The 20,900-nt window shown below is 56.2% G+C and overlaps 1 protein-coding gene across 8 annotated transcripts in view; it reads right to left on the minus strand.

Moving 5' to 3' along the window:
* PRKAR1B (protein kinase cAMP-dependent type I regulatory subunit beta) overlaps nucleotides 1-20,900 on the minus strand; it is an 85,728-nt gene that overhangs the window by 30,724 nt on the left and 34,104 nt on the right. For all 8 annotated transcript variants that reach the window (XM_060284194.1, XM_060284193.1, XM_030851074.3 and 5 more), the window contains exons 5-6: nucleotides 4,258-4,319; nucleotides 3,323-3,369 (exon numbers count right to left, since the gene is read on the minus strand). In XM_060284194.1, coding sequence (XP_060140177.1) covers nucleotides 3,323-3,369; nucleotides 4,258-4,319 — 109 coding nt within the window. The remainder of the gene's footprint in view (nucleotides 1-3,322; nucleotides 3,370-4,257; nucleotides 4,320-20,900) is intronic.

Below are 20,900 nucleotides of genomic sequence, written 5' to 3' on the forward strand. Positions count from 1 at the left end.
CCTGCCTGTAACCCCAGTTACAGCAAGTGAGCCCACTTCCCTGTCACACGGTCGCCTCCCCATGTCCCCCGCCTGGAGAGACCTGGCTCGGTGACTGACACCCCTGGGGGCCGGGAGGGGTCCTGCCCAGACAAGTGGGCCAAGCCAGCCCCTCCCCTCACTCACAGATGGAGGTGCGGGCCAGCAGGTGAGAGCACCTGGCACTCTACAGTTTGCTGGGACAGGGGTCCTGAGTCCGGATGGGGCGAGTGGACAATGACACCCAGGGCTGAGCGGTTGGGGCCAAGGGGCCTGTCTCGGGGGACAGCCCCCGCCCCACCCCCCCGGGCCCACTACCCATCAGGTAGGGTTCCCGCCAGTGCTCAGCCCTGTGGCCGGTTCCAGCATCTCCGCTCGGGCAGTGGTGGGTCCAGTGGGCGCCCGCCTCTCACACCCTCCTGTGTGCTCACACCTTCAGAGGGGAGGTGGCCGCCAGCACCTGGGGCCATTCCTCCTTGCAAGGGAGAGGGCATCTTCACTGTGCACGGGGTCTGCCGAGGACGGTGGTGGCAGGTGGATTAATGGGGACAGAGGGCAGGGCAGACGTACTGGGGGCACCCACAGGGCCTCCACCCGCCCCCGCGTGTGGAGTAACACAGAGATGCTGCCACTCCGGGCAGGAGGGCCCAGGCCCAGGCAGCAGCCAGGTAACCTCAAGGCTTGGGCCTCGCATCTGCGTGGAGCACACCAGCCAGGGAGGCGCATCTCACGGGACCCCGACGGTGGGCCCTCGAGGCTCCTCGAAAGACAAGGACAGGGCTCTGGGCCCAAGGTCAGCCGCCCCTGCATCTGCTCACTGGGGAGAACCCAGCCTCCGACGTGCCAACCCCAGGGTCGTTTCAACTCTCACTTAGCCACATGCTCTGGTGACATGAGTCGGCACTTCGGCAACATCTTCGGGATTGAACTAGAGGAGTCGTGTGACTCCAAGGAAAGCAGAAGACGGAGGACATTCCGGGGGCTGGAAAGCAGGACCCAATCTTTGTGGGACCCTGTGCACGAGCGAGAGCCCCGATCTCGGTCGTCAGCCCAGTGGCTCTGCCTGGGTGGGGTCTCAAAGGATGCATAGAAGTTTGCAAGTCAGAGCAGGAATAAGAACAGAGGGAAAGGACGGGTAGAGGCTCAGAGGCAAGATGCACACTGGGAATGTCCTTCCAGGGTGTCTCCCCGACGACCATGAACCCCAAGGGCAGGGGCCGCGTCCCCAAAGGTGTATCCTCAGGGCTTTGTAAGCGTCCAGCACACGAGTGCCCAATCGACATTTGAGCAAGAAAACAAGAAGGGGGGGCTTCCCTGCTGGCGCAGATGGTTGAGAGTCCGCCTGCCAACGCAGGGCACGCGGGTTCCAGCCCTGGTCCGGGAAGATCCCACATGCCACGGAGCAACTAAGCCTGTGCGCCACAACTACTGAGCCTGCGCTCTAGAGCCCGCGAGCCACAACTACTGAGCCCGTGCGCCACAACTACTGAGCCTGCACTCTAGAGCCCGCGAGCCACAACTACTGAGCCCACGTGCCACAACTACTGAAGCCCATGCTCCGCAATAAGAGAAGCCACCGCAATGGGAAACCCGCGCACCACAACAAAGAGTAGCCCCTGCTCGCCACAACTAGAGCAATGAAGACGCAACGCAGCCAAAACTAAATAAATAAATTTATTAAAAAAGGAAAGAAAACAAGAAAGGGACGGAGGACGGGGGACAGGATGGAGAGTGGTGACAGCAGAGGGACCGAGGTGCAGAAGAAGCCCACACAGGGGTCAGGGCCCGAGGAAGGACCCGGACCTGAGCCTGGAGCCAGCCGACCCCTCAGCCCCTCTGAAGGGGGCAGCTCTGGAGACACCGGGACGCGGCAGCCTCGTCGGTCTCCTCTGCTTCCTGGGCTGGTGTTGTTTTAACACAACGCGAAGCCCACAGGAGGTGGCTCTGCTGGCAGCCTGAGCCCGGGTTGGAGCCGCAGCCCGCGCTCACCCTCCATCTGCCACCCGCTCTGCGGCCGTGGCCGCCCCAGGCCCGCGGCTCCTGCCTCAGTTTCCGCCTGTGGTGTGAGACAGAACAGCCCTCGACCCCAGAGGCCTGGTCCAGGCCCCCCCGCTCAGGACGGACAGAAACTCCGACTCCGTGTGCCGCTCGCCCCGAGGTCCTGGTGGTGAGTCACTTCCTGTGCCACCAGCTCCGGAAGCCGAGGGCCGCCCGCCGGTTCCCAGAACACGCGACCACATGGACGCAGACGTACTGCTGGCGGAACAAGTGATCGAATGCCCCCCCAGCCCCTCCACAATGGCCTGGCAGTTCCAGAAGCCGAGCCCTGAGAACTGGGCTGGGTCAGTGCACCAGGGCGGCACTGCCAGACAGCAGCGGGAACCCCACCTCATGGGGGCTCGGATTGTGGGGGTGGCGTGTGGACCGTCAGTGGCCCATCCCTGCCCCGTCCCCAGCACTGGCATCCTGGGCCCGGAGCTGGCTCGGGGGCTCCTTGGATGTGCCCCGATAGTGCCGGGACTGTGGAGTCCAGAACCCCAGAACAGGCTCAGTCCCGAGCCCGGGGCGTGGGGACCAGTCTGCCGCGGGGGCCGGCCTTGACCAGACGCTCCTGGGAACAGGTGCACAAGCTGGACCGAATCAGGGCCACAGAGGAAACGTTGCGGGTAGATGCACTGCTAACGCCCAGCGGAGAGGATGACACTCATGGAGGCCGAGGGAGGAGGGGGAGGGGTGGGGGGGAGGGCAGCACAGGCCCAGCCCCGCATTTGGAGAAGCCCACGCGGGGGCCCCAGGCAAGGACACCGCCATCCAAGCAGGGTGGGCTCAGCCTGTGGGGGCAGGCGACTGACAGAGGTGCACCTCCCTCCAGGTCGGAGCCTGGGTCCCTCACTCCTGAAGGCAGGAAGTAGGGGGAGGAAGCTGAACGAAATCAGGGAGCATCACATCCCTGGGACGGACGGAGCCTGGTTCCATCGTAAAGCCAGAGCCACAGGGCCTGCAGACGTTTATAAAGCGTCAGCACCCAGCACGGCCGAGTGAGCCTGCTGGGCCGTGGGCTCCTGGCTGGGGCAGGGCTGGTCAGTCGGGGCCCCGGGACCGCGGTCGGCTTGTGCAGGAAGCAGACGGCAGCCGCCCTTCTTATTTCACTCTGTGCTCCGATATGCTTACAGTATCTTTTAAGTGAACTCTATCACTTCTGGATTGAAAAACCGGAAACACATCACTCAGAAAGACGTCTTCTAGCCCTGAGCTTGTGCGCAGAGACAGGAGTTATTTTCCAAAAACAGTTCAAGATACTTACGTCCACTTCCCCTTGGTCGATTACATAGAAGTTATCCCCTTCGTCCCCTACAAGAAAAGGGAAACAGGACACGTGATGCAAGAATGCGAAGTTTTGTTTTTCTTGTAATAAACCACCTTTCGGCATTGCTTCATAGACCTCTGCTAGGCAGTACCAGGTCTCATCAATTTTAAAAAAATCTTTAAATAAAAGCTGTATGTATGGGAGGTGCAGAACACGATGGCCTATTTCACACACGTACGGGAACGGTTACTGCAGTCAGGCCGACAGGCACGTCCTCTCCTGACACCACCATCTGAAATCCACTCCCAGCATGTTGCCAGGACTCAGCACAGCTCCACCATGTTTTTAATGACAAGGAGGTTATCGAAACATATTAACACATGTTAACTTGTTAAGTGGACTGTTCTGAAGTGTCATTGGTGGCTTTTCTCAAGACAATGAGAGTTTTGTATAATGTACATTTTTTTAAATGAATTTACTTATTTATTTGTTTTTAGTTTTGGCTGTGTTGGGTCCTCGTTGCTGTGTATGGGCTTGCTCTAGTTGAGGCAAGCAGGGGCTACTCTTCGTTTTGGTGCACGGGCTTCTCATTGTCATGGCTTCACTTGTTGCAGAGCACGGGCTCTAGGGCGCAGGCTCAGTAGTTGTGGTGCACGGGCCCTAGAGCACAGGCTCAGCAGTTGTGGCGCACGGACTCAGTAGTTGTGGCTCGTGGGCTCTAGAGCGCAGGCTCAGTAGTCGTGGCACACAGGCTTAGTTGCTCCGCGGCATGTGGGATCTTCCCGGACCAGGGCTCAAACCCGTGTCCGCTGCATCGGCAGGCGGATTCTTAACCACTGCGCCACCAGGGAAGCCCTAAATACGCTTTTTAAGTGAATAACCGATTCTTCCCAGAGGGCTCTGGCCCCGGGGAGGAGCAGAAGGGGGCATACCTTGCTGTATGACGGTCTCCCCAGCGATGTGCATGACGGGGAACATGGCATCGAATATGTCACTGGAAAAGAAAGCACAGCATGGGGGTGCTGCAGGGGCACCAGGCGACCTGCCCCTCACGGGGCTTCCCACGGCTCCTGCCCAGGGGAGACGACGACCCCTGGGACCCGCTGTCCTTTGGTCATGACCTCCTGATCTGCACGTATCGGGGTTTCACAAAAATGGGCTCACACTCAGCAGACCCCACTTGCAAAATGTAAAACAGATCGTGACTGTTTCCACGGGGACACGGCAACCAGTCCCGACCTGTTTTCTGCTTCTTCCCAGGTGAGCACTTTGCATCTGAGGGTGCTGAGACACCAGATGCAGAAATGGGAAGAAACCAGGCTCCGTAACTGCTCACTCGAGGGGCACAGAGGCCGACGAGGCTGGCTCGGGCTGTGCCCGCCAGGCAGCCCGGCCGTTCCATCGCCCGAGTTTCGTGTGAGACAGGCCCACAGGCAGGCTGGGAGGCGTGGGCTGCGGGCCAGGAGGGGACGCCCATCACCCAGGGCACGTGTGCATGTTGGTCCAGGACGCTTTATATCCTCGGGATGGCAACCGGATGCAGAGTCGGAGGTCAGGGTCTGGACCCAAAGTGCAATGACCACGCTCAGGGATGTGACCCACCCCCAGGCACACGTTTCCCCAAAAGAGGAGCATGAAGCTGGGCCCTCAGGCAGGAAATGCACCTGGCAGTCAGGACGCCTGCTGGCTGCCCGCCTGCCTGTTTAAAAAGCGGATTTTTGGAAACCGGTCAGTGCAGGAGCCTCAGAGGGGCCCCAGGTGCCGGGCCCCGGGGAGGCAAAGGCAGGACCAGAGATCCACACAGCCCTGTGCTCGCCCGCTCCCAGGGCCCAGAAGACAGGAGTAAGTCTTAAGGCAGGTCCTTCCCCTCTATTTAAACATCTCTTTCTCCCTCTGGAGGAGGAGGAGGGCAGCACCCCAGGGGTCTGGCAGGTGACCGGAGGCTTCGGGGAGGCGGGGGGAGAGGGTGCAGGTGCACGTCAGGTCAGAGCTCGGCTCTCAGGCCTGTTCCACGTGGACGCCGTCCTTCCGTGCATGGCTAAGTCACGCTTCCACCTCCAGGCACACCTGAGCCCCACCTGAGCCCCGCCTGCTGCCCCGATCCCTTGGTCTCCTGATCAGGAGGGAAAACGAGCCGCTGTCTGTCCTGAGATGCGTGGCCTGGGCCCAAGGCCTCTGTTTGAGCAGCACCCTCCCTCGTCTTGCTACAAGGGCCGGGGTCCTCAGACAGGCAGTCCTCCTGCTGCCTTGGCCTCCCGAAGACGGGGGTCCACTCCCAAGCCTAGAACTTTCCCCTTCACACCAGGGTGTGGCCTCCGATCGTCCACGTGGAACTGACGTTTTCAAATTTACATTCAAGATGAGGTCTGACCCTTGAGGTCAAAACACCACAGACGAAGGGAAATGCAAATCAAAATCACGATGAGATAACACCTCACACCTGTCAGAATGGCCATCAGCAAAAAGAACACAAATAACAAATGTTGGGAAGGATGTGGAGAAAAGGGAATCCTCCTGCACTGTTGGTGGGAATGTAAACTGGTGCAGCCACTGTGGAGGACAGTATGGAGGTTCCTGAAAAAAACTAAAAACAGAGTTGCCATACGATCCAGAAATTCGACTCCTGAGTACATACCTGAAAAAAATGAAAACACTAATTCGAAAAGATACGCGCACCCCAATGTTCACAGCAGCACTGTTTACGATAGCCAAGACATGGAAGCAACCTAAGTGCCCATCAACAGACGAATGGATAAAGAAGATGTGGCACATATATACGATGGAATATTACTCAGCCATAAAAAAGAATGAAAGATGCCATTTGCAGCAACACGGATGTAGTGGGACGATATTATGCTAAGTGAAGTAAGTCAGACAGACAAATACTATATGATCTCACTTATATATGAAATCTTAAAAATACAGCAAACGAGCGACTATAACAAAAAAGCAGCCGACTCGCAGATGTAGAGAACAAACCAGTGGTCACCAGTGGGGGGGAGGGGCAAGACAGGGTCGGGGAGTAAGACGTACAAACTACTGTGTATAAAGTAAATAAGTTCCAGGGAATACAGCCAGTGTTTCGTAGTAACTATAAGTGGAACATAACAATGAAAAATCGTGAATCACTGTGTCACACACCTGAAACATGCAATACTGTTAATCAACAATACCTCGGTAAAAGAAAGAAAACCCACTGATGAATCCCAACTTGATATATTTCTGAAAAAATCATGCAGACAGAGCTGTTCCATTCTGGGCTTGCTATTTTCAGCCCAGAAGTAGTTTAAATGTTCATCACAGCTAATTCCAACAACACAGACATTTTGGGCTTTGTTTATTTTAAATCCAAACCCCACTGCCCAAGCGCCATTTTAAAATACGGCTAATAAAAAGAAACGAAATTGAGCTATTTGCAGTGAGGTGGATGGACCTAGTCTGCCATACAGATACCGTATGCTAACCCACGTATGTGGAATCTAAAAAAAAAAAGGTTCTAATGAACCTAGGGACAGGACAGGACAGGAATAAAGATGCAGACGTAGAGAATGGACTTGAGGACACGGCGGGGGGAAGGGTAAGCTGGGATGAAATGAGAGAGTGGCATGGACATCTATACACTACCAAATGTAAAATAGATAGCTAGTGGGAAGCAGCCGCACAGCACAGGGAGATCAGCTCGGTGCTCTGTGACCACCTAGAGGGGTGGGATAGGGAGGGTGGGAGGGGGACGCAAGAGGGAGATGTGGGGATGTATGTATACGTATAGCTGATTCACTCTGTGATACAGCAGAAACTAACACACCATTGTAAAGCAATTATACTCCAATAAAGATGTTAAAAAAATAAAATAAAATAAAGCTAATTCTTGACTTGCAAGTAAATGTTTAGAACACATCTTGCTGGTAAGTTACTTATTTTGACCTTGGAAACAAGACCTTCGAAGCTACAGTCAAGCCAGCAGCCAAGGCCACCGAAGCCTTCACTTCACGCTGACCTTAGCTAAGCAGCAAAGTGCCTCTGAAAACAATTCTAAGGCAAGAAGGGAAGCCACCAGCCGGGGCGGGGGGCGGTGTGCCTCCCTCGACCCTGAGATGCATCCGAGCCCTGGGGGTGGGCGCTGGGCGTGCCTGGTTCCCAGCTCCTGGTGGCATCCACCCCCCGGGAGGGCCACGTGGCCCCCAACACCTTCCGGGGTGTGATCAGTTCTGGGTGTCACCTGCTGTCCCCACCCTAGCAGAAGCCAGACCCTGGCCCTGAGGCCTCGGGGCCTCAGGGGGCAATGAACACATTGCCATGGAAACCGGGCCTTCTCCCACAGGCCATCTCTTCAGAATGAGGGTGAAGAATGTTCTCTGATGGTCGGAGAACACCCACTCCTGGGGTGAAATACCAGCCAACTCCTTCCGGCTTCCGTGGTCTGACCTCAAACCTGCTCTAAGGGCGGGTGGCCTCCCAGATTAGACTGCGTGGGGCTGGGGACCAGGGGACGGTGTGGGATGGGCAGCCTCGTGTGGCCCCAAAGCCCACAGCCCAGCAGACTGGCCTTGCGGTGGCTCAGACCAGCCCAGGCTGTGCCGATGTCCCACCGCACTCACCAGCCATACCCCTCTCCCCTGCAGGAGGCAGGTGCCCCAGGGGTCCCAGGGTCTTGGGGTAAAGGCCCTGGAAGCTTGCCCATGGGGGCGTGTCTTACAAAATGCCACTGTGCCCCCAAGCGACCAAGAAGATCGCCCGGGAAGGACTCACTCGCCAAAGTGCTGCGAAGCCCTGGCGGCCCACCCTCCACGCTGAGCCTCAGATACCGACTCTGCAGCTCACAGGGCCGCCGCAGACCCTTCCAGCACATAGCACGGGCAGGCCTGTCCACGGTCACTCGGCAGGGCCGCACGGACGTAGACCCCAGTTCTGGGACCAGCCCGGCGCTCAGCCGGCCAGAGAGCACCAGCCTCCTTCTGGACGACAGGGCTGGTGGGAGAGACCAGGCGGCCCGCTGTGCTCCGGGTTCTAGGGAAGCAGAGCCCTTCCCACTCTCCCCGTCCTCCTCCTGGGACACCCCACCTCCGCCCCCCTCTCTAACAGTGGGCACAGTCGGGGGGACAGACCTGGACCTCTCCCTCATCCCCCATCAGCCTCCGGCGCGGCCACCCGCTCAGCAGCAGACCCCAATGTTCCCGACGGAACCACAGACTGCATCTGGCCACGCCAGCATTTAGCGGGACCTACTAGCATCGTAAACCTCAGATGCAGATTTGTGCCCCTGAGTTCATGACACTGGTGATCTGCTCTTGTTGACAATTTCTCCCCCTTCTACCCGCTTCCCCCGTCCCCCTCGCAATGGTGCTTGTTCTGAAATTTGAGGGATTTCCTTTTCATTGTATGCTTTCTCTCACAACATGGAATCTTGAGCTACATGCATGTACTTTAAATTTACCCCCAAACGGCATCGTGCTACAGATCCCACCCTGTTTCTTCCCTTTTTTCAGGAGCACATCTCGGCTTTACTCAGACTGCCTTCTCGCTGTGCCCTCATGTGGCAAAGAGCGAGCACGCGAGGCTCTCTGATGTCTTCTTATAAGGGCACTAATCCCACCATTGGGGGCCCAACCTCCTGACCTCACCTGAACCCAATCACCTCCCAAAGGCCTGCCTCCAAATGCCATCACACTGGGGCTTAGGGCTTCAGTAAGTAAATCTCGGGGACATGGTTCAGTCCACAGCAATTACCTTCTGCCAAATAGTATTTGGATTCATATTTAGGCCTTTTGTCCGTGAGGAAGGGGATCTGGTTTGTTCTTCCCCAGACGGTTAGCCAGTTTTCCCAACAACACCCATAATGGCTCCATCCTGGTATCACACTCACACAGCACACACTCTGTGTGTCTGTTATGGGCTGATTTGTGTGTCCCTCCAAATTCATATGAAATTCATACGATATGCTGAGCAGCTTTCTCTTGTGTTTTATTTTCTGGAGCAACTCGTAAAAGGATGGACAGTTTGTTGACGTCTGACAGAATTCACCCCTAAAACCTTTGGGACCTGGGTCTCTTTGGAAGGGAAGGTCTTCGGTCACCACTGAATTTTCTTTAGTGCTTTACTGATTCTTCACGGGCCAATTTTGGCCCCATTTTCAAAGTTAGCCCCAACATTTAAAAATTGAGAGAGTAATAAATATCCAAATTTTTGGCTTTTCTTTGGGGAAAAAAAGGAAGATCTGGCAACGTGGGGCCTTTGCTCTCATGAAGCAAGAACTCAGCCCCCTTCCCACCCCGGTGGGAGCACATGCTCTGTCTGCCACAATCCCTGCATCACCTGACCCCTGACCCCCAGCCTCCGTTTACAGCCCCTGCCTAAGCGGCTCACTGTCCAGTGGGGGGACAGATGTACACGTGGGCCTTCATCACGAGGGGTGTGGTCATCCCCGTGACAAACGCTCCCTTGATGGCAACCCAGAGACCTGGTGCCACCCCAAAAGTTGCCTGGAGGGGCCCAGGGGCTGAGTCGCCCAGGAGTGAACCCACCTGTAGAATGGGCACAGCTCACAGCATGATGGGAGATGAACCAAGAGGACCCTGCTCCCGGAACCCTCCCGATCAGGAGCCACCATGATCATTTCTGCCGGCTCCAAACCCTATGCACACAGCAGCTCCGAGCCCCGTCTCCCAACCCTGGGAACGGCGCCAAAGGAGCGCTCGGCGCCCCTGAGCTCAGCCAGTCTCGTGATCCAGTCACGGCTCTTTTATTCCCTTTTATTGGCTGACATTTCTAATATACAGCCGAACTGCTGCTGCAGGTGGCCTGACAGGTAAACACCCCCTGCCCCAAGCCCTGCAAAGAAACCCGCAGAAGCAAACAAGTTGGACCAGTTCTCAGAGTGAGGCCACCCAAGTGCAGCAGAGGACAGAGGACGGGGAGAGAGGCGCCCACAGCCAATCAGAGCTGCGCCTGCCCCAAGCCCCTGCCCCCCTTCCAAGGGGGGAGTGAGGATCCCTGCAGCCCAGCCGCACAGAAAACCTGCGACTCCCCCCGCCCTTCCCGACTCCAACAATCTGCCCCTCTGCATTATGTAAATACGGGAATGGGGGTAGAATTCTTGTGATTTTAAGCAAAAGCGCTGTGACAATGACCCCAGGAACACCTCCAGTCATAAGGAAAAAACTGCATTAGCATTTCCAGTATTTCTGTGTCTTTATTTCTTTAAACGTTTTATTTTGAAAAACGTCAAACTTTCAGAAGCACGGGAGTGGGGGATGTCAGAGCCAGGATGCGTGTTTATACCCCCGGCTGGTGATGTCGCGAGACCAGCTCATAACACAGTGCAGACGCTCCAGCAGCGGGTCTGAGCAGAATGCACGCGTGTGGTGACAAGGGCCCGGAGGGAATCACGAGCGATGTGGACAACATTAATAAAAAGGCCCCACTGAATGCAGAGAACGTGTTCGAGTGCGTACAAGTGCGTTTTCTGACTTCAAAATGATGCCACCAAGGGAAAAAGTGCACCTGACATTGGAAACTGTTCTCAAAGCCCTACGCCCGCTGCCTTTGCCCTGGGAGAACTTCTTTCCTTTGCTGGCCTGGGCTCACAGTCAATGTTATTCACGTTCCAGGAACCAGCCTGGACCCGCAGGCAAAGCTCTGGTGCCTGAGCACCACGGGGACACCCTGTTTTCTGCTGCAAGTCACAGCCCGGGTAACAGGGGGGCTTCCGTCTGCTGGGAGCCAGCGCCCCGACAGGGCGCCTGGCTTATGTTTAGGCTTTTCCAGTGTTTGGGTGAAACTGACTGCAAGTTTCCAAATAGTTCTCTCTAAACAGCAATAACTCAAGCGTAGCTGTTCACTGCAGTGGACGTGGGGCGGCCCACTCCCTGCTGGGGCATTGAAAGCACAGTGTTTATAAATCCCAGGAGCCTCTGCCTCAGGCAGCCCGGAGCCAACTCTTCTGTGGCTGGTTCCTCAACCCCGATGCCTGGCCCTGGGGAAAAGCACACGAACGCCTGGGGTTCCACAGGGAGCACATCCATGGTCCCAGGTGTGCCAGCTGAGTGTCACACCTGAACAAATTAATACACGTGACTCACACAGCATCAGCCCTCAGACCACAACGGAGTTAAACTAGAAATCAATAACAGAAACGTAACTCAAAATCCCAAAGGATCTGGAGATTAAGCAACACGCTTCTAAATAACACATGGGTGGAAGAAGAAAGCTCCAGAGAAACTGAAAATGTTTAACTGAATGAAAATGAGAACGCAACTTACCAAAATTTGTGGGATGCAGCAAAAGCAATGCTTAGAGGAAAACTTACAGCACTGAAAGCATACACTTGAAAAGGAGGAAGATCTAAAATCAATAACCTAAGGAAACTAGAAAAAGAAAAGCAAAGTAAACCTAAAGCAGGCAAAAGAAAAGAATAAAAATTAGAGAATTTAAAATAGGAGATTTAAATAAATAAATAAATAAAACAGGAAATTAACAGAGAAAAATCAATGAAACCAAAGCTGGTTCTTTGAAAAGATCACTAAAAACCTATAAACCCCTCGCCACGGTAACAAAAAAAGGGGAGGGGTGGGGTGGGGAGGAGCGATTGAGAGGGAGAGAGAGAATACACAGATAATGAGCGCCCCAAATGAGAGAAAAGACATCACTGCAGATGCCATGGACATGGGACGAATAAAGGGAGACCATGAACAACTCTGTGACCACAGATCTGCAAACGCAGATGAAAGGGACCAGCTCTTTGAAAGACGCAATCTGCCAAAACACACAAGAAGAAGCAGATGATACAACCTATTAAAGAGACTGAATCAGATGATACAACCTATTAAAGAGACTGAATCAATAAACACTCAACTACCAAACAGAAAGCACAGGCCCAGACGGGTTCACTAGCGAACTCTACCAAACACTGAAGTAAGAAATCATACCAATTCTCTACAAGCTCTTCCAGAAGGGTTTAGAAGCCGAGGGAACACTTTCTAACTCATTCTCTGAGGCCAGAATTACTCTAACACCAAAACCAGACCAAGATATTACAAGAAAGGAAAATTACACACCACTATCTCATGAACATGCATGTCAAAATCCTCAACAAAATATAGGCAAATCAAATCCAACTCTGTATTAAAAGATTCCACAAATAAGTGGAATTCATTCCAGGTATGCAAGGCTGGTTCAACATTCAAAAATTAATGCATCACATCGAAGGGCTGAAGAAGAAAGATCGTATCAACAGATGCATAAGAAGCATCTGACAAAACTGAATTCCCATTCATCAGAAAAATAAGAATACGGAGAATTTCCTCAAGTTGATAAAGAAGAGCTCTGGAAACCCTACAGTTAACATCATACCTCGTGGTGAAAAACTAGATGCTTTCCCCCTAAGATGGGGATTCAAGCCAAATATATCCCCCGCACCACTCTTTTTCAACGTCATACTGGAAAAGCCCTAGCTACTGCAATAAGACAAGAAAAGGGAATGAAAGGTATACAGACTGGAGGGAATTCCCTGGTGGGCCAGTGGTTAGGACCCCACGCTTCCACTGCCAGGGGCCCAGGTTTGATCCCTGGTTGGGGAACTAATATCCTGAAAGCCGTGCGGTGTGGCCAAAAATATACATATATACAGACTACAAGGAAGAAATAAAACTGTCTGTTTGCAGATGACATGACTGTCTATGTAAAAAATCCTGAAGAATCAACAACAAAAGCAAAACCCATTGGAACTAATAAGTGATTATAGCAAGGCTGCAGGGTACAAGGGTAACATGCAAAAGTCAATCACTCTCCAATACGTTAGCAATGAACAAGCGGAATTTAAAATTAAAACTACAATACCATTTACATTAGCACCCCCAAAATAAAATACTTAGGTGCAAACCTAACAAAGTATGCACAAGATCTGTGTGAGGAAAACTACCAAAGTGATGGACAAAATTTCCAAACTAAATACATGCTGGGCCAGCCCGCTCTCCCCACCTCGCCCTGTCACAGGGTAACTGCTGTGGCCAGAGCCAGAGGGAGACACTGCCCTCCCTCGACACCTTGCAAAGACCCTGCAGAAGGGGCCTATGCCTCTTGGTGGACAGCCACCAGCAGTGACATGGTGGCTTCTGTGGGCCCCAGGCCGGCAGTCAGAGCAAACAGTTCTGACGGATGGATGGGCTGCAAAGGCTCCCAGGTAGGCCCCGCATCCCACGCTGTAACCGAGCTTGGGGCTGGAAACCTCATCACCACCTCTGCATCGATGGTTCAGAAACAGGGCCCGGGAGCTGAGGGGAAAAGCCCCCGCATGCAACACCGCCGGCCACAAAGCCTACCCTGCCACGTCGGGAATCACGACACTTGGGTTCTGGATCCTTCTTCAAGGATTTCATTCCTGGCGGAAGAGACGCAGCTGCGGGCCGTCCAGCGGGGCCACCCGGGAGGTGTCTGGGCAGCCAGGCCAGCGGCGGCTCCCAGGCTCGGGTAAGGGGAACAGCGCAGGAGGGAGCTGGGTCCTGAGACCCACAAGGTCTGGGTCAGCGTGGCCCCCCAGCTGGCTGGAGGGGAGCAAGCATGTCCACTCTGCGGACCTAGACTCACTGGCTGTAAAACGGGGCGTCCTCGCCGACCAGCACAGGGGCTCCCAGAGCTCCCCGTCCCCGCCCACCTCTCCCGCTGCACGGCCTGCGCGAACCTCCAGGAAGTCCTCAGCTCGTCCATCACCTCCAATGAGGGTCCTTGTTCCCCAGGCTCGTCTGCACAGCAGGTGATGCCCCGACCCAGCTCGGGCCGACCCCTAAGGGACCAGCACTAGTCCTACACGGATGCCACATCTTGGGAACCCCAGGCCACTGTGCACTACAGGACGCCATCGTCACTGGGCGGGTGTGACCCCCATGTGAAAGCTGACAGCGTGGGAGCCCCCTTCCCCAATGCCTCCACCCCGTGCAGGCCACGGCCAAGGTCAGGAGTGGAAAACACGGGGTCCTGGAGGCCTTCCCAGCCTGGCTCCCTCCTTCCTTCTCATCACTTCCCGGGATAGGAAACGTTTTCCAGGATAAAAGGCTTCTAGCTTATTTTAAACCCAGTGGGCCCAAGGGTCAATCACAAGGTCCAGGCAGCGGTGCGATCAGGGCTGCCAGACCCGCTGAGTACGTGGGCGGGAGATGCCACAGCGCGTCTGCCAGATCTCTGGAAACACCCACACCCAGGGCTCGGGGGGCTGGGGATGTGTGTTCTTCCCACGACTGCTAAACCAATCAGAGGCTGCTTCAAAGGGCTGGACGCAGGCCTGCAGAGGGGGCGGCGGATGCACCCACCAGGGCCGGAGACCTGGCCTAGGCTGGGAGGGGGAAGGGCGCAAACAGGGTCCGGTCAGGTGAGGGGGATGCTGGCGATCACAGGTGGGCGGCTGAGAAGTACCAGCAGCCTGCGGGGCTGGGGGTCTGGAGGGCTGAGAGGGAGGAAAACGCAGCTGGCCACACCCCAGAGGACGCCCGTGAGAGCGCCACCCGCGGCAGCCACAAACCAACGTGCCTGCCCGTCGCTGGGGTGCCCTCCGCACATGCCCCTGGGCCCAGCACAGTCACCAAAAGGTCAGGGAGGCTGTGTCACCAACGTGGACAGTCTCAAGGACAAGTGCAAAGTGAGCGCCATGTGTGGGACAGAGCATGCAGGACACTACGGGAGCCCACGTGCCAGGACAGGACGGAGCCCCGGAGTGGCCTGCAAGTGGCAGCAGCCTTTGTACCACCCCGACCAGGCCAGCACGGACCCCACCACCTGTGACTTCTTTAAAAATCACCATTCTATGTATTTTTTTAAATAAATTTATTTATTTATCTTTGGCTGCATTGGGTCTTCGTCGCTGCACACGGCCTTTCTCTAGCTGCTGTGAGCGGGGGCTACTCTTCATTGCGGTGCGTGGGCTTCTCGTTGCGGTGGCTTCTCCTGCTGCAGAGCACGGGCTCTAGGCGCACGGGCTTCAGTAGTTGTGGCTCGCAGGCTCAATAGTTGTGGCGCATGGGCTTAGTTGCTCCGCGGCATGTGGGATCTTCCTGGACCAGGGCTCAAACCGGTGTCCCCTGCACTGGCAGGCGGATTCTTAACCACTGCGCCACCAGGGAAGCCCCAAAACCATCATTTTAGACGTGCACGGAGCACCACGTCTGGAAAGCCCACCCCCCTCCTTTCCTTTGAGGGGCTGCTTGAGACCCCCATACGCACGTGGACAGCAACAGCTCACACAGAGAGCACACACTGGCTCGGGGACAATGCCTCCCGCTGCTGCCCAGCCCGACAGCTGCCCCACGCCCGCACCCAGCCCCGCCTTGGGAGGCCATTCCGTGCCCCGGGCTCAGGTCCCACGCAGCCATCCGTGTCCGTCCCCAGCCAGCAGCCCTGGGCCCCCATTGGGTGGCGGCACTGGGCTCCGAGGGCGGGGTAGGCCAGTGGTCACAGGGCACACGAGGTGAAGCCGCCTCGGTCCATGGAGGCTTCAGGCTTCAGGACGCGCCGGGGCCTTTCTTCACTGGTAAGGATCTCATTATATGCCGGCTGTATTTGTTTTTCCCCTTTGAGGCAATAAGACCAAGGGCACGGCCGCTTCACGCCGGCTGGTTCTCCCATGAAAGCGCCGGGGCTGTATTCTTCTGCTGCCTCTCCGGGCCCAGCCACCGTGGCTTGACACGCCTGGCGGTGCCTTGTGAACCCAGGCAGCTAGAGGGGCCCATGGCCACCCTTTCAGGCCTGGGAGCCGCCGAGCACGGCCACAGGCAGACCCCAAACTCAACCCCATGCGCCACCCCAAGGCACGGCAGTGGGCCTGGCGCTGCCAGGGGATCGACACCCTGTTCCAGTCCTACCCTGATGCTCACTGGCCAGCGGGCCTGGCGAGCAGCTTCCTCCTCCGTGAAACGGGCAGAGATGTGACCAAGGAGACACGTGTGGGGATTTACCTACTCCTATCACCTACAGCTCCAGCTCTGGAATAGCCCCAAAGACCCAGTGCTGTCAAAACCCTCTATAAACTGCCAAGGCGTGCGGTCCAGGATGCAGGCCAGGTGGAAAAGGCATGTGTCTAAGAAAGAGGGGAGGGGGTGTGAATCTCCGTGCACATCCGCTGACTCACCAGCTTACTTACCAATCTGCTACTTCAACACACAGGCAAATCCTGTGAGTAAAAGGGTCCCCACAGGCCTTAGGAAGGAAGCTGAGTGACCGGCGGGGACACGGGGTAAATCAACGATCCTGTGGACACACCTTGTTGGTGGGCACGGCTTTAGAACCATGTTAATATTTTACACAATTATAAAAACAAGGCTGCGATTTGAAAAATGATACTTACAAATCGTAAGTAAAAGGCAGCAAATGGACTGAAATGTGTATCCAATGGACAGCGTCGCCTCCCAAAACGCAGACGCTTCAGGGCAAAACAAGCCAGAATAAATCTTAAACAGTTTTTGCTGATCACATCGGTGGCACTAGTAACAGTCTTGTTATTCTAAGGTCGGATGTGTGCATGTGTGTGCTCGCAAGTGTGGTGCAGTAAAGCAAAGAATTCTTTTGTTGGTGTCATTTAGAGCTGGCATCTTCAGCATGGGAGAAAAGAGATAAAGACATCAAATTAATCACGTTCCATTACAAGGAAGGAAGGAAGGAAGCCAAGCCAGCCAACCTGTAGCCCTGAATTGGAACTGGAAGAACCAATATGAACTCATGAAATATTTTATCTTAAAAAAAAGTCCTAGTTCTGTGTGCAGAAAAAGCCCAGCCACGATGACAGACTGAAGCAGTGAGCACCCCCAGTGCCCAGAACATGGTCTCTAAATACAATTTCCCACCAAAAGGAACCTAGAGTCTTTAGAGAAAAAACTGACTCCAGGTCTGGGGCAGAAAACATACAAGATGAGCCGGCAGCCTCTTGAAACAGCAGAAAGCAAGGAAAATGACAGAAAGCAAGGAAAATGACAGAAAAGGTGAGGCTCGGGTCAGAGGGCGCGGGCGTCCCACGAAGAGGCTCCACCAGCCAGAGACGGGCAGCCTGGGCGCCACTCGGATAATAGCCTCAGTGGATGAAACAACAAAGTGGACTGAAGTCGGGGGCTGGGGAAAACCACAACTAATGAAGATCCGTAAGGGGGGTGGTCGAGGTGTGCCGTTTACCCAGCCCTGCAGTCTGGCACGCCTCCCCTCCCCCTCCCGCGCCCACCTGCCCTGCATCGGCCCTTTTGGCCGTGGCTCTGGGTCTGCAGATGCTCTGGGTTCCTTGGTCCACGTTCCAAGGCACCTCCTAAGCTGCTGTGAGCCCCAAATTCACGGTCTTTCCTAATCCAATGGACGTCGCGTGGTGTGCTGGGCCCTGGCACTGTGGGGCCGGTCCTCCTAAGTGAGCTTTGTTCACAAGTCCACGTGGCCTCCCGCTGGCTGCAGGTGACGGGGGAGCCCGAGGCAGGCACCCCAGGGCAGGGACAGGACACCCCAGCCAGTGCGGAAGCTGAGCCCTGGACCACCCCTCCCAGGCCCCCTGGCTCTCTCCCTCCCTCCGCTCCGGGGGTGGCCACACCAGAGTCACCCCATTCAAAGCCTGGCCGTTTCCACCCATGCCCTGGCCACCCTCCAAGGCCGTAAACGTGGGCGTGTGCAGGGCAGGCCAGCCTCTGGCGTCCGTCTTCTATTTCAAAGACCCCCTCCCGACGTCCTTGCGCCCAACCACAGGGGCTGCAGTACCTAAGGGCACTGGGCTCTCCCCACACGGCCCCCCGCCCAGACGCCCTGCTCCCTGGGCAAGGGAGCTCCCCACGCTCCCTCCCACCCCGATAACCCTGAACTCCTCCAAACCAGAAGCAGCCTCTGCATCCCACCCCCAGGATAGGCTCGGCACAGAGGACGCTGGGTGGACGGATGAAGGAATGAAGGAAGGAGGGAAGAGGGGCAGGGGTGGGGTGGGGGGACGGCACTCCCTCAAGAGTCTGGGTCCCCCTCTCCGGGCCCAGCACCATCCTAGGAGATCTGGCGTGTAGTTTCTCACTTTTCACTGGGCTTCTTGACAGGCTAAAATCTGGAAGCGGATCCTCAGAGGAACTGTGTATCTGGCCAAGGTTCCCAGCGAGACCCCGGTGGAGCTGCACTCCAGACCCAACCCAGAAGGCTCTGCGGCTTTCTTACTGGGTCAGGCAGGAGCCCAAGTCACGGGCCCAGCTCGACCTCCTGCCGCCCGAGGTCAGCCCAGGGTGAGGGCACAAACGAGGCCACCCGGCGGGGTCTCCCCGTGTCCTCAAATGCTTAAGCCGCTCGCCCACCTTTGAAACAGTCGAGCTTAATGAGGCGCGAACCCCATAGCCAAACTCTCTAGCCACTGCTCTGGGCACGCCAGAAACCAGGACAGACTTCGAATCCGGGCTGTGGGTTAGCTAGGAATGTCGTGTTCCTGCAAGATCCCAGTGTGACAACCGTCCCGACAGCCCTGAGATGTGCTGAGGGGTCTAAGGGACGGGTCACGTCCTCCCATACGAGGCAAGGATAGTAAGAGCGAGCATCAGCGTCAGGGTCCTCACTACGCTCAGACGCCGGGGACATGAAGCAGACGCGCGCGCGTCCCAGAGCGCCAGCCAGCGAGCGCAGGGGGCGGGGCTACCCTCCTTGAAACTTTTCTCTGAAATATTTTCAAAATAAAAGTTTAAAATTTAATCAAAAGACAAATAGGGGCTTCCCTGGTGGCGCAGTGGTTGAGAGTCCGCCTGCCGATGCAGGGGACACGGGTTCGTGCCCCGGTCCGGGAAGATCCCACACGCCGCAGAGCGGCTGGGCCCGTGAGCCATGGCCGCTGGGCCTGCGCGTCCGGAGCCTGTGCTCCACAATGGGAGAGGCCACGGCAGTGAGAGGCCCGCGTGCCGCAAGAAAAAAAAAAAAGGCAAAAAAATAGATTTCACAAAAATCTGGACTTTCAAGCTCCTCTGGAAAAATCTGGTACCTGGCCACCCGGGCCCACTCCCCAGGGCAGAGGCCGCCACGCTGGGGTCCTGCTTGCTGTAGGCCCCGCCACCTGGTCAGCTTCCCCGCAGGCCCCCGAGTGTCCTGGACTCTGGGTCAGAAGCACGCTGATGCCCAGGCCTCGCTTCCCTCTGAGAACGGGGACCCGAGAGGGGCCGGCCACAGAGTCTGAGGACCTGACCAGCGGTGCACACGGTCAAGCCGCTCCCTGGGACACTGGGACGCAGGCCTGGAGCCCGGAAGGCTGGGGACGTGTCAACCGCCTCCAAGATCCCCTGGGACCCTATCCTGCAAACAGCTTCAGAGAAACGCCCTCTCCCCCCACCCTGTGAAGGCCGCAGGGGGGCCTGTGGACAGGCGGACAGAGGGAAAAGCAGATAGACGGGACCCTCGGTCTTCTGGGGCGCAGCGAGGTGAGGCATGAGGCTGAGGGGCTCGGCAGCCAGGAAGAGGGCCCAAATTGCAGCTCCCGGACCAGCTGGGGCCTGGCAGGCCAACCGCTGGGCCTCAGTCCGTCATCTGCAAAGTGGAGCGACTGACAGAGCCGCAGAAGCATCAGTGCCACGCCCGGCACGTGGCACGTGCACCAACGGCTACGACCACTGTGTCCCTGCCACCACGCGGCACTACACTCACTCGATGCCGGGCTCCTCCAACAGGGGCTTGGGGTCTGCTGCCAGCCCCGGCCAAGGAGGCCTGATCCCAGGGCCCCTCCTGCCCCACCAGAACGGCCCCTCCCTCTCTGACAGCTGGAGCACAGTGACCCCAGGTGGCCGACACCTCCCAGCCAATGGCCACCAGCTGTAAGAAATAACACGGGGGCAGCCCATGTGGCGGTCACCATCTCCCCGGAGGTAACATCTTGGGAGACCACAGCACAGCACCCAGGGTGCCAGCACTGATGCCATCCAGATGCACCAGGACCCCACCCCAGTCCCTAACCCCTGCTCGCCACCCATCTGTCCTCCGTTTCTATAACTCTGCCACGCTGAGAATGTTATTTAAACGGTGTCACGCAGGACGTAGCCTTTGGGGATCGGCCTCACTCGCACACTCCCCTAGAGACTCACCCAGGCTGTCGTGTGTGGCAGTAACGTGTTCCCTTTTTTGGCTGACTGCCGTTCCATGGTATCCACTCACCCACGGAGGACACCTGGGTTGTTTCCAGTCTGGCACTATTACAGATAAAGCTGCTATGAGCAAAATTAACATACAGGTTTTCACGTGAACATAATTTTCCACTGCTCTGGGATAAACGCCCAAGAGTGCAATTTCTGGATCACATGGCAGTTACGTGTTTAGTTTTCTAAGAACCTACTAAAATGTCTTCCCGGCTGTAACAGCTGCCGTTCCCACCGGCAACAGCCGAGAGCTCCATCTCCGCCTCATGCCCGCCAGTGGTTTGCACTTCAACCATCCTGATGGGTGTAGAGAGATGTGCATTTCCCGCTGCCTGAGGAGCTGAACACCTCCTCGCGGGTCTGTTTTCCATCCGAGTGTCCTCTCTGGTCGAGCGTCTCTTCATGTCTTTGCCCAGTTTCTAACCGGACTACTTGGTTTTGTATTGTTGAATCATGAGAGATCTTAATATGTTCTAGATACC

Source organism: Globicephala melas, chromosome 15 (genome assembly GCF_963455315.2).
Source record: "Globicephala melas chromosome 15, mGloMel1.2, whole genome shotgun sequence".
Taxonomy (NCBI): domain Eukaryota; kingdom Metazoa; phylum Chordata; class Mammalia; order Artiodactyla; family Delphinidae; genus Globicephala; species Globicephala melas.